The 14,050-nt window shown below is 40.3% G+C and overlaps 1 protein-coding gene across 2 annotated transcripts in view; it reads right to left on the bottom strand.

Annotated features, from left to right (window-relative positions):
- Window positions 1–14,050, bottom strand: part of INPP5F (inositol polyphosphate-5-phosphatase F) — a gene marked incomplete at its 5' end in the record, with an annotated part of 58,212 nt that overhangs the window by 6,670 nt on the left and 37,492 nt on the right. The window contains 6 exons of one of the 2 annotated variants that reach the window (XM_081105387.1): window positions 2,919–3,117; window positions 5,359–5,476; window positions 10,949–11,077; window positions 12,050–12,170; window positions 13,074–13,151; window positions 13,900–14,024. In XM_081105387.1, coding sequence (XP_080961513.1) covers window positions 2,919–3,117; window positions 5,359–5,476; window positions 10,949–11,077; window positions 12,050–12,170; window positions 13,074–13,151; window positions 13,900–14,024 — 770 coding nt within the window. Of the gene's footprint in view, window positions 1–396; window positions 980–2,918; window positions 3,118–5,358; window positions 5,477–10,948; window positions 11,078–12,049; window positions 12,171–13,073; window positions 13,152–13,899; window positions 14,025–14,050 lie in introns of those variants that run through there. The other variant, XM_081105386.1, reaches the window with a different exon arrangement.

Genomic DNA, 14,050 nt, shown 5'->3' with positions numbered 1-14,050 from the left:
GAGTTAAGTTAGGGTTTTTCAAAATGCTGACACACCGAGCTCAAAAGGTTCGCCATCACTGCTCTATACAAATGCGTAATTCTGCCTTAGAATTACACGCCTGTTTGCCTGTTTATCAAAATGCGCAAAACACCCTTTGCAGATGGAACTGGCGTCACATGTAACCTGCGTCAGAATGAGGTCATGTAGAACCCGTGCTGCCTGCGGAGAAAACAACCCAAAACCCCAAGTGCAGCACCTCGTTGTAGTGCAGCTAACAGTCTTAACCTAAAATAAATTCTCAATTTTCGCCGAAAACGCAATGAGCGACCTAAGATGGCGGGCCCGTCATCAGTCCCAGACAAGCACCCTGCATCCGGGGAAGCCAGCGCGGGTCCGGCTCTGGCCTGTACTTACGGGCACTCCGAAAAGCGTTGCTCCAGCCAAGCCACGAAAGTTACGTCACAAGACATTTTAACACGGAAATATTTTACCATTGTTGACAATATTTACATCAGTCAGGAGTGGGCCTCACCACTGACTGCTCTGGGCGCGGAGGAAAGGCGGCTCCGTCTAGCGCTTCCGCCCCCGCCACCCGGGCCAGCCGTCCTCCGGCCACAGAACAAAAACAAAGCCGCAGATCAGCAGGTGGAGGCCGATCACCGCCACGACGAGGGCGTAAAAGCCGCTGTCCTCAGGGGACATTAACAGGAGGCTTTGAAAAAGGACTATTTTAGAATAAAAATACAACGCCACCGGGGCTTTCAGCGTAAGCCCGGCTAGAAGGAGAACCATCTTGAGCGTTGTTGTCAAGCGATCCAATTCAGCAACGTGCTCTGCGATGCGCTCGGCTCGCCCGTCGGGCCGCCGGGGGCCCGGCAAGGGCTTGTAGGGCCGCGGCATCTGGTCGGGGCGTCCGTTTGTCTCTCGAGGAGTCAAAGCTGTCAGAGCCGCAGCACCCAACCGCACGCATGAACCGTCTGCACCAAACTGCACCCGTGCACCGACCGCGTGATTGAACCGCGCCACGCCCCGCCCCGGAACACGTCATGGCGGGCCACTTCCGCTGCGCACCGTCCAGTGCGCATGCGCATCCCGCTAGACCTGCCGCTGGTTCCAGTGCGATATTTAAGTGGTTGCCAATAGCCATCAAGATAATTCTTAACCACCCTAACCGGTTTGGCTCAGTGGATAGAGCGTCGGCCCGCGGACCCGAAAGGTCCCGGGTTAGATTCTGGTCAAGGGCATGTACCTGGGTTGCGGGCACATCCCCAGTGGGAGATGTGCAGCAGGCAGCTGATCGATGTTTCTAGCTATCTATCTCTCTCCCTTCCTCTCTGTAAAAAATCAATAAAATATATATAAAAAAAAGATAATTCTTAACCACCCTAACCGGTTTGGCTCAGTGTATACGGCCTTGGCCTGCGGACTCCAGGGTCCTGGGTTCAATTCTGGTCAAGGGCACATGCCCGGGTTGCCGGGTTGCAGGCTGTCCCCAGTAGGGGGCGGGCAGGAGGCAGCCAATGATTCCTTCTCATCTTTGGTGTTTCTCTTCCTCTGAAATCAATAAAAATATATTTAAAAAAAATTTTTTTTAACCATTTGTAACAGCATTATGGTCCTGGAAAGCATTATGCTAAGCAAAATAAGTCCGTGAGAGAAAGATAAATATCACATGATCTCACTTGTGGAATTAATGTACAACATAAACTGATGAACAAAAACAGATCCAGATACAGAAGTATCGATCAGATGCTCAAACCTCAGAGGGAAGGTAGGGGAGGGTGAGGGAGGATAAGAGATCAACCAGAGGACTTGTATGCACACATACAAGCATAACCAATGGACACACACACCAGGGGGGTGGGGGCATGAGTGGGTCAATGGGCGGATAAGGACACATATATAATACCTTAATCAATAAAGAAAGAAAGAAAAATATATCCAGAGACTGGGGTGGTGGGAGCTTGCCCTTAGGGAAGGAGACATATGTAATACTTCAAACAATTAAAAAAAATTTTCAGTGCAATATATATATTTTGTTAGCCTTCACCAGAATATATTTTTGCATTGATTCTTAGAAGAGAGAGGGAGGGACACAGAGAAATATCCATGTGAGAGGGATTGATTGATTGTCTCCCGCATGTGCCCCAGGCTGGGGATGGAGCCTGCAACCGAGGTACGTGCCCTTGACCAGAATCAAACCCAGGACCCTTCATTTCGTAGGCCAATGCTCTATCCACTGAGTTATGTGCATTAATACAATAAACCTAGATTCTGAGGGGGGGAAAACCCACACAGCCACTAGCGAACCATAGTTTTACAATTGTTTTTTATATCAATTACTAGAGGCCCAGTGCACGAATTCGTGCACCAGTGAGGTCCCTAGGCCTGGCCTGCAGGATAGGGCTGAAACCGACTCTCCGACATCCCCCAAGAGGTCCCCGATTGCGAGAGGGTACAGGCCAGGTGGTGAACGATCAGGGCTGGGGAGGGACGCAGGAGGTTGGCCAGCCAGGGAGGGACTGCCGGAGGGCCCCAGGGCATGTCTGGCCTGTCTCGCTCAATCCCGATCAGCTAGACCCCAGCAGCAGGCTAATCTACCAGTCGGAGCATCTACCCCCTGGTGGTCAATGCACATCATAGCAAATGGTCGACTGTCTGCCCCCTGGTGATCAGTGCACATAATAATGAGCGATTAGCATATTACGCTTTGATTGGTTGAACGGCCGACCAGTCGACTGGACACTTAGCATATTAGGCTTTTATTATATAGGATTGCATTAAAATAGTTCTCATTACTGAGTTTTTAGTGTCAGCTCTGTACTTGAAAAGTGCCATGCATCCATGCCCACGGCTTTATGGATAAGTCCTAGCATTAATTACAGAAAACTTATCAGAAATGTAAGCACATTAGTTAGCAGGACATCACTCATTACCTGGGATCACAGTCAATGAGGGCCCAGCCCCCGTGGAACTTTTCATTATCAGGCAGCAGTAACTTCATGTAACTTTGTAAAAGCTGGCTAATCAGTTCCTGGTGACTTCTCTGGTTTTCTTTATGCAAAGCTTCATGCTCTTTCTCTTTGTTAAATATGGAATAAAGATCTTCTGTCACTGGAATGCCTTGCATCAAATCTAGAGTAGAAAGTGTCAATATCTATCATCATCTTAGTTTCCTAATACATTTTTTTAAAAAACAAAAGAGAATGAAGACCTAAACCATAAAACTCTAAGAAAACATAGGAATAAATCTTTGAGACCTGGATTAGACATGGGTTTTTTTAGTTTTTTATTTGGTGTTGGGGGGGTGGGGAGTGTTGGGGGGGGGGGGAATGGAAACTAACATTACAAACAAAAGAAAAAACAGATAAACTGAACATCATTAAAATAAAAAACTTCTGCCCTAACCGGTTTGGCTCAGTGGATAGAGTGTCGGCCTGAAGACTGAAGGGTCCCAGGTTCAATTCCGGTCAAGGGCATGTACCTTGGTTGCGGGCGTATCCCCAGTATGGGATGTGCAGGAGGCAGCTGATCAATATTTTCTCTCTCATCGATGTTTCTAACTCTCTATCCCTCTCCTCTCCCTTCCTCTTTGGAAAAAAATCAATAAATTAAAAAAAAAAAAAAGATACTGGCCTAGGATGTAACTACCCACCATAACTGCTAAAAAATAAAAATAAAAATAAAAAACTTCTGTATTTCAAAGGGAAATAACATGATAGTGAAAAGAGAATTCACAGAATGGGAAAGGATATTTATAAATCACCTATCTAATAATGGACTTGTATCCAGAATTCCTATAACTCAATAAAAAGACAAATAAGCCCAGCTGATGTGGCTCAGTGGTTGAGCATCGACCCATGAACCAGGAGGTCATGGTCTGATTCCAGGTCAGGGCACATGGCTGGGTTGCAGGCTGGATCCGCAGTGGGAGGTGTGCAGGAGGCAGCTGATCAATGATTCTCATCATTATGTTTCTCTCTCTCTCTCTCCCTTCTTTTCTGAAATCAATATAAACATATTTTTCTGAAATCAAGAAAAACATTTTTTAAAACAGATCTAAATATACTAGCTAACTTCTTCCTAGTGTGGCATGTGGCTTAAACTTTAACAAGTCATTATAATCCCATTCCCTATAGTTGTTTGGGACAATGAGACTGGAGGGGGCTTCCAGGAAAGATCTGCCACTGCTATCACTACAAGGGGAAGCAATAGCCCAGCCTGCTATGGGCCTCTGTCTCAACCTTGAATAGATCAAACTGCAAAAGGGACAAAACCTGAGTCCTCAAGGACATAACTGAGTCACCAGATCGACCAACACAAGGAAGATATCTTACTTTTCTGTAATAATGTGCTAAAAATCCAGTTTTCCAGTCAGCACACCCCCATCCATGGCAAATGAACCAAACTTCTTTACACCAGACTTCTCAAATTACTAACTGGCCTGTGTCTAGGCCCCATTATTTTATGAATGATAAATATCAAGTTTAAAAACAGGATTTAAAAAACAGTCTCAGAGACCATAAGATAAAGTGTTGCATTTGGTTCTAATCCACAACATTATATGTTTATTTAAATACTATAAGGTAATATTTTAATAAAAATTAAATTTAAAACATGCCAACACATGAATTCCACTGGGCAATCTACCCTCCATTTACTCTTCAAAAAAAAAGGACTGAATTGGGTAGGATAAATTTTTTAAAAATAGTTTTATTGATTTCAGAGAGGAAGGGAGAGGAAGAGAGAGATAGAAACATCAATGATGAGAGAGAATCATTGACTGACTGCCTCTTGCATGCCCCCCTCTGGGGATTGAGCCTGAAACCTGGGCATGTGCCCTTGACAGGAATCAAACCCAGGGCCCTTCAGTCCACAGGCTGACGCTCTATTCACTGACCCAAAACAGCTAGGGCTTAATGTAATCCTCTTTAATATGCTATTTAATCACACCCATGGAAAGAAAGGATGGTGTTTTTGTCCACAGCAAGAACATACAATGTCATGGAAAGAAAGAAAATCATCTTGTTACATCTCTCAGCCGTGAGTAACGGAAAAACAAATAGAATGTGGAGTTTTTAGTTGAAGAGGTTTTAGGGTCTCTTATTTCATATTTCAGGAGCCTCAACCATGCTTTCTGTTACATGAACAGCAAACTGACAAATACATATGGAAACGAGTGGTTTCTTTTGTTGCTCCAGCCTAAAAAATTTGTCAAGTTCTAATCTCCTAAAAATTTGAATTTGATGGTAAGATGCTCAATATAGAAGTATAAGTATATTATAAAACATATGAACTATGTTAATAATGTTGGTTTCGGTAAAACAGTCACAGAAGGCATAACAAATTTTAAAAAAAGGTTTTTACGTTTCTTACCTATGACAGCTTGCCTATAAGCATCCTTAAATCGATTCAGGTAATACCTATTTGCGGAGTTAACACCGTCTTTCATGACTCCTGCTAACTTCCTTTCCCCTGTCCTTGTAAAGTCACCCTATCAAGGAAAACATTTTGACAATTTAAACAAGAATGTTCCCGAAGTCAAGGTGGGCTTATAAGACTGTAATTTTGTAGGCTTTTATAATTCTAAGTCATGCAGCTGAATTAAAATATCTATTAGTATTTGACTCTGACCAAAGCATGTCAAATAATTAAACATACTATTTGTAACAACGAGTCTTCAGCTAGATGGAGCTTTAAGGTAAAGCCATTCTTGGTAATCTATAAAATTTTGAAAATTTACAGGTCTAAATTTATTACATAACAAACAAAAAAGTCTTTCAATTCATTTATACGTTCTAGTAGTTTATTGATGGAATCTTTAAAGTTCTCTCTATATAGATCCATGTCATCTGCAAATACTGAATTTTTCTCCCCCCGACCCCGCCCCGCCCAAAATCTGGATGGCTTTTATTTCTTCTGATCACTGTGACTAGAACTTCCAATACCATGTTGAATAAGAGTGATGAAAGTAGACATTCCTATTTTGTTCCTGATCTTAACACTTTTCAATTTGCCCATTGAGTACGAATAATGTTGGGTGTGGATTTGTTAGATATGGCCTTTATTATGTGCCGGAAGCCAGTCCATCCTTGCTGCTTGACACAGTCGCTGCAGGGAAGAAACATCTGCACAGCGTATGTTTCAAGGGACCTGGCGTATATGGCATACTGTTCTTAATATGTTTGCTCCCCTTCTTAGCGCTATGTGTTTTAACCAAGGTCACCTCTCCAAGAAAGGTTGTTTCCCCAGGTGGGGATTTTTCCCTGGAGTTAGGGATTAACAGGACTAAGGAAGGTAATAAATCAGTAAAACTCCTTCACTAAGTGCCAGGCGGGTAGTTAATCACTTTAACTATGAACAATCACGCTTAAGCTACATAATCTTTATTTAGGATAATCTCCTTCAGTTACTTCCTTGTAGCTTAACAGAACAATAGAGTAGTGACCTTGGAATGGAGATAACAAACGCCCTAACCTTTGGAATAGAATGGATAGGATTAAAATCAACTGGTATAAATACAGATGTAACAGGAGAATAAAGACAGAACCTGGCTGGGGAAAAAAAAAAAAATAAAGTCTTCCAAGCCTCAACTTAATATATTGAAAAATCACAAATTTCTTATGTGGAAAAATGTGGACAGCTTCCCAGAGTTTTGAGATTTGACCTGTTTATGTGGATGTGTGTAAATACAGAGAAAGCAGGTTTCTCATTATATGTTACAATTCCTGTAGAATGAGCCAATGAGGATTTAAATTGTTTTTTCTCTTGCTTTTAACAACAAAGGTATCAGAGCAACTCCCCAGAGAGGTAGTGATTTAAACTTTTAAGGCAAGGAAAGCATAGTCCTTTTTTCCTCCATCCCAACCCCACTATTTCTATCCAAGGCCATTCCTGAAACAGACCTCGTCCTAACACTGATAATTTTGGAGAAGATACTGCCAACTAGTTAAGTCATTCACAGGAAACAGTAATTAAATAAGAATCTATTACAGAAGAGAGAGACATGAATGTTGAATCCAAAAAAGTTTAATATCAAAGAGAAAAATATTTCTCTCCTCCCCAACTTTGAGATAAAATTGATGAGTAATATGTGTAAATTTTACGGTGCACCACGTGATCACTTGGTATATGTGTGTGTGTATACAGCGAGCTGATTACGTTAAGGTTAACACATCTATCACCTCACATAATTCCTCCGTGTGTGTGTGTCTGTGAGTGTGGTGAGAACATTTAAAATCTACTTCCTTAGCAAATTTCAATTATACATTATTGTTAGCTACAGTTATGATGCTGTACATTACATCCCCCAAACTTATTCCATTTGTACCTTTTGAACAACATCTTCTTTGCCCCGAGTCCTGGTAACCACCACTCAACTCTTTATTCCTAGAAGTTTGACTTTTCCAGATTCCGCACATAAGTGAGATCATGTAGTACTTTGTCTGTCTGGCTTATTTCACTTAATTATAATGCCCTCAGGGTTCATCATACTGTCGCAAATGGCAGGATTCCCTTCTTTTTCATGTCCGAATAATGTTCCATGACACACACAAACACACATTTTCTTTAGTCATTCATCCTCACTGAACATTTAGATTGTTTTCATGTCTTCATTATTGTTAATAATGCTGCAATGAATATGTAAGTGCAGATATCTCTTCAAAATAGTGATTTCATTTCCTTCAGATATACTACTATACCCATAAATGGGATTGGCGGATCATATCATAGTTCTATTTTTAATTTTGGGGGAACTTCCATACTGTTTCCCATAATGGCCAGGCCAATTTACGTTCCCACCAACAGTGTATAAGGGTTACGTTTTCTCCATATCCTTATCAACACTTATCTCTTACCTTTTTATAACAGCTATTCTAACAGGTAGGAAGTGACATTGCATTGTTGTTTTGATTTGCATTTCCCTGATGATTACTGATGTTGAGCACCTATGTATGTACCTGTTGGCCATTTGTATATCTTCTTTGGAAAAATGTCTCTTTAGGTCCTTTACTCACTTTTTACTCAAGTTATATTTTGCTGTTGAGTTGTATAAATTCCTTACATATCGTGAATATTAACTTCTTATCAGATACATGTCTGCAAATATCTTCTCCCATTCCATAGCTTGTCTTATTATTTTGTTGATTTAAAAAACATTTTTTTCTTACTGTGCAGAAAGTTTTTTTGTCTAATCTACTCCTACTTATTTACTTTTTCTTTTCTTGCTCGTTTTGGGAATCACACCCAAAAAATCATTGCCAAGACCAATGTCATGCAGCATTTTCCCTATGTTTTCTTTTTTTTTTTTTTTTTTTTTAAATATATTTTATTGATTTTTTACAGAGAGGAAGGGAGAGGGATAGAGAGTTAGAAACATCGATGTGAGAGAAACATCGATCAGCTGCCTCCTGCACACCTCCTACCGGGGATGTGCTCGCAACCAAGGTACATGCCCTTGACCGGAATCGAACCTGGGACCTCTCGGTCCGCAGGCCGACGCTCTATCCACTGAGCCAAACTGGTTAGGGCACCTATGTTTTCTTATAGGAGTAATTATAAAGTTTCAGATCTTACATTTAAGTTTTTAATCCATTTTGCGTTAATTTTTCTATAAGACAGGGGTCCAATTTAACTTTCTTGCATATGCCTATTCCATTTTTCCAGCACCATTTATTGAAGAGATTACCCTTTCCCCATAATGTATTGTTGACACCCTTGTCAAATATAATCTACAGAATTTATTCATCTTATAACAGACTATACTAGTTATACAACAGCTGTCGTTGACTATATGTGGGTTTACTTCTGGGCTCTCAGTTCGATTCCATTGATCTATGTGTTTGTTTTTATGTCAGTGCCATATTGTTTTGATTACTATAGCTTTGTAGTAAGGTTTGGAATCAAGGCCTCCAGCCTTTTTCTTCTTTCTCAGAAATGCTTTGGCTATTGGGGGTCTCATGGTTCCATACAAACATTAGAATTGCTTTTGTCTATTTCTGTGAAAAATGCCACTAGAACTTTGATAGGGATTGCACTGAATCTATATATGGCTTTGGGTAGTATTATAAACATTTTGAGAATATTAATTTTTTTATCCATGAACATAGGCTATCTTTCCATTTATTTGTGTCCTCTCAATTTCTTTCATCAATGTCTTACCGATTTCAGTGTACAGATCTTTCACTTTCTTGGTTAATTTTACTCCTAAGGATTTTACTGTCTGTGATGCTATTGTAAAAGAGATTATTTTATTTTTTAGCAGTTTGTTGTTATTGTACAGAAGCGCAACTGACTTTTGTAGGTTGATTTTGTATTCTGCAATTTTACTGAACTCATTTATTAGTTCTAACAGTTTTCTGATGGAGTGTTTTTAGGATTTTCCATATATAACATTATGTCATCTACAAAGACAAATTCACTTTTGCCTTTCCAATCTGGATGCTTTCTATTTTCCTTTCATGACTGCTCTGGCTAGAACTTCCAGTACTATGACAAACAGGAATGGTGACAGTGGGCACCAAAGTCTTGTTCCTGATTTTAAAGGAAAAGCTTTTAAGTTTTCACCATTGAGTATGCTGTTAGCTGTGGGTTTGTTATTATTGCCTTTATTATGCTGAGGTACAGTCCTTCTATACCTCATTTGTTGAGAGTTTTTATATAAAAGAATGAATTTTGTCAAATGCTTTTTCTGCATCTATTAGATTATGATATTTATCTTTCACTCTATTAATTCAGGATGTCCCATTTATTGATTTGTATATGTTGAATGATTCTTCCACCTGATAGATAAATCCAACTTTATTATGGTGTGTGATACTGTTACATTTAGTTTGTTAGTATTTTCTTGAGAATTTTTGCATCCACATTCATCAGGGATATTGGCCTGTAGTTTTATTTCCTTGTAGTGGTATCAGAGCCTCATAAAATTAGTTTGGGAGTGTTTCCTCCTTTTCTGTGTTCTGGAAGAACTTGAGAAACATTGGCATTAATTCTTCAAATGTTTGGTAGAATTCACTAGTGAAACCATCTGGCCCTGGGTTTTGTTGCGAGGTTTTTGCTTAATGATTCAATCTTATTCACTGGTCTGCTCAGATTTTCCGTTTCTTCATAATTCAGTATTGATAGGTTGTATGGTTTCTAAGAATTTATTCTTCTAAATTGTCCAATTTGTTCTCATATAATTGTTCCGTATAGCATCATGACCCTAAGTATTTCTGTGGTATCCTTTGATTGTTCAGGAGTGTTAATATCCTCATATTTGTGAATTTTCCAACTTTCCTCCTGTTAATGATTTCTAATTTCATACCACTATTACTAAAAACAACAACAACAACAAAAACACACCCTGATATAATTTTTGTCTTCTTGAATTTGTTGAGACTTTGTGGCCCAACATATGATCTATCCTGGAAAATGTTCCATGTGCGCTTTCTTAAGAATGTGTATTCTCCTCTTGAGAGAGAAATTAAGCGACTTGCCCAAGGTAACAGAGCTAGTAAAAGGCAGGATGGGGCTACAAATTCACGGGGCAAATGATCATACTAGGGGCCAAATCCCATCAACAGACATGTTTTGTTTTGTCTATTTAAAATTTTAAAAACCCAGTATTTCACACAATTCCAGATTGCCGACTGCCTTGAAAAAACCAGAAGACCTAGCAACACTGCGCCTCCATCCTCATAAGGAAACAAGACAGCACCCTCCTGAGACAACATATGCTCTTCCTTAGGGCCACACAGCTCCATCTCTCCCTTTCACCTAATGGGTGCCTGCCTGAGCCACCTAGCCCCAGCCCCAGTCCCAGCCAAAAGATGAGTGTGTGACCCCTGCCTTAGCCAAACATTCCAGAAAGCAGTCAGCCACCACCTGTAGCCGCACACCTTTATCTCAAAAACAAAGATGGTTTTTAACCACATTCTGAGTCCCACAGAATGACCTGCAAATGCTCGCTGCAGGGATTTACCTTCAGAGCAGCTGTGCCCGCGTACTGCCTGCTGATGGAGTCACCATTGTTGGCCCACATTATCTGATAGATCCGATTGCATTTCACCGGCAGTGGCTGCTCTGGGGGCATCACACCTAATTTTTTCAGCTAAAATTTACACATTGGTGGATTAATTACATATAAACCAAGACACCATAGCATAAAACATACTGCAGAAAAAGGAATTACGTTCATACATAATTTAGAACCCTTAAATCAAAGAAATGGTGTTTTCATCCCTGGTCGGCATGGTTAGAGTGTCAGCCTGTGCACCAGAGGGTTACAGGTTTGATTCCCAGTCAAGGGCACATACCTGGGTTGCAGGTTCGACTCCCGCCCTCCAACCCCACATCAGAGCTCATACAGGGGGCAACCAATCGATGTATCTCTCTCATCAAAGTTTCTATCTCACTTCCTCTCCCTTCCTCTCTGAAATCAATAAAAATGTATTTAAAAACAAAACAAAAACAAAAACCCTAGAAACCATGCTAGGAATTTCCACCTTTGAATTCATTACTCAGGTGTTAGGGCCAAAAGATCTAAAAGGGGACCTGGGCAATGACATAAGGATCACAGGAAGCAGTTGCCAGCAACTGGGGCATCAAGGCAAGAGGCTGGTTCTGTGGTGCCAAAGGGACCAGCAGCCCAGTGATGGCACTGCTGGCAGGACTATAACCAGATGAAGAAGCTAGTCCCTTTTTTCTCCTCCAGCCTCATGATCTTCCTTTAGTGTCCACTTCTGGCAGAGCCTGACACGAAGCCAGTCGGCTCAGCAGAAATGAAATGTACAGACCCCCAGCTCCAAACACAGGAGAGAGGGTTTAGAGATGAGCTAAAAAGGTAATTGACCGTACAGTGACACCCGATAAACTTTTAAATATTGGGCCTCACATTCTGAAATGTGTGCTTAAGAAAATGCCACTTGGCTCAAGCTATTTCTAGTGGAGGTTGTGCTTTCTAGATTTTAATGCAACAGGAGTTTTATGCCATAAATGTTCTAAAGAACAAACATTTTAGTTATTAGTTTACCCTTGAAAAAATTAAAAATGAGTATTTACAACCCAACGGATCCCAAGTTACCTGCTGCTCCATGACCACGCGTGCGATGGCAGCTTGAACCACGTTGGTGCGGTCCAGGCAGTCCATGCAATTAACTCGAAAAATCCCTTCTTGTTTACATATGACCCCAGCTTGATCAACCCTTTTCAAAAACAGTATGGGATTATTTCACAACATGAAATACTTAAATGCGTTTTTCAAAAACCAAAATTCTTTCAGGCACAGCGATAAGAACAGCTGCACTCGTTATCAGCTTGCTTGGAAGAGCACGGTGTGCAGGCATTATTGAGTCCTACGTAGACACTGTTGATTTACACAATAACTCAACAAGGAAGACATTACTGTCCTCATTCTGGAAAGAAAACTGCGGTACAGAAAGAGTCACTTGCCCCAAGTCATACAACTACTAGGCAAAATGGACCCGTTACTCTTTTCTGCACATTTAAAATCAAAAAGCACTTTAAAACACCATCCTGACCCTCCTCTTCGACTCCAAGAAGAAATACATCTAAATCAGCTCATTCACTTTACCACCTAATACAGAGTCATGCAGCATGCCTTGCTCATCTCATTTCTCTTGCCATCTGTGGCCTTAAAATCTAATAGAAAGTTCTGTTCTGTCCTTTAAGCCAGTTTTTCTTCCTGCCTCTCCCTCCTGTAATCTGAGAATTTTCATCCTTCCTTGATAATTTTAAATGCCTGACTACTGAGACCAGGTACCTCTAAGCCCTCCTTCCACGTTAGGGATGGCAAGAAAGAAGAGAAAGAAATTCAACTATGAAGTATTAAATGAATTAAATAATAGTCATTGGGCATTTCACGTCCCTTTGCCCAACCACTTGACACCTCTTCCCGGGTCACGGCTACAATGCCTAATGCCTGACGCTCTCTTAGAAAGGAGACTAGGAAGCGGGACACAAAACTGGAAAAACAAAAATGCGTTCTCAGCTTGCTGCTATTACTAATGCTAATGTTCCTAAACAAATGCACATGGATCCACAGACCAGAGTTTGTTCCACTGATTTCTTATGAAATAAATACGTACCAACACCACTTCATGTCAAGAATAATGTCATAAATAGCATCTGTTAGTGTTTGAACATTCTCAAACTTCATTCCTCGGCTAAAACACAAGCCAAAACAAAGAGAAAATCTTTAACTTAAATATGATATTTAAGATAGCCTGAAAAATTAAAGAAAATTATTACTTTAAATAAATGAGGTTTACACTATTATAATTTATATAGGCAATTACATAAACGTTTAAAGCTAATCTGTCATGTGGAAGAAAATATACTGAAAAATAAAGATATCTAAAGCTCCCCACCAAATTTTCAACACTTAGATAATTGAGCTCACGTTAGAACCAGGGTCATGATAAAAGAATCTTGCTTTCAAAATACACACAAGTTAAAGTTATCATCAAAATGGTTCACTAATTGTTGATTTTCCAGGCAAATTCTAGTGACCTTTATCCGTAGAGAAAGCAGTGTTCCTAATAAAGTATGAGAATGAGCCGGCAGGATGGTTTTTATTAAGGGGTTTCTGTTACTTCTGCCAGGCTCAGGCTTAAGCAGAAAGGTAAAGCTCCAGAAATTCTTTACTTGAGTAATAAAAGGAAAAATGAACTCTAAGTCTCCAAGTTATTTAGGAATAGAAAAACTATAAATATTTCAGGAACAATTAAGTTAAATTTTTAGCCAAAATAAAATCCATATGAAAATGAAAACAAGTAAACAAATAATATTCCTTCCCTTTCCAACAACGAGAAGACATTTTCTTCCCAATAAAGAGTAACTTAGGTCCCTGGGGCAGCATCGTACCACAACCATTGGAACTGGTAAAAAAACTCATCTCAGGAAGCACCTTACCAGTGCTCATGGAAGTCAAATGAAACGTAAGTGAGGTGCGCATTGTTAAAGAGCAACACCTGCTTGAGGTAAGCGTCCCCAATAATTTTCTCTCTTCCTGCTTGGTCTACCAAGTTAATAATAACCTGTAAGAGTAAGGAGAAAAAATTCA

Source organism: Myotis nattereri, assembly GCF_964212035.1.
Source record: "Myotis nattereri genome assembly, chromosome: 13".
NCBI lineage: Eukaryota > Metazoa > Chordata > Mammalia > Chiroptera > Vespertilionidae > Myotis > Myotis nattereri.
Note: the sequence above shows the minus strand (reverse complement) of the source record. Positions and strands in the feature narration are given on the sequence as shown.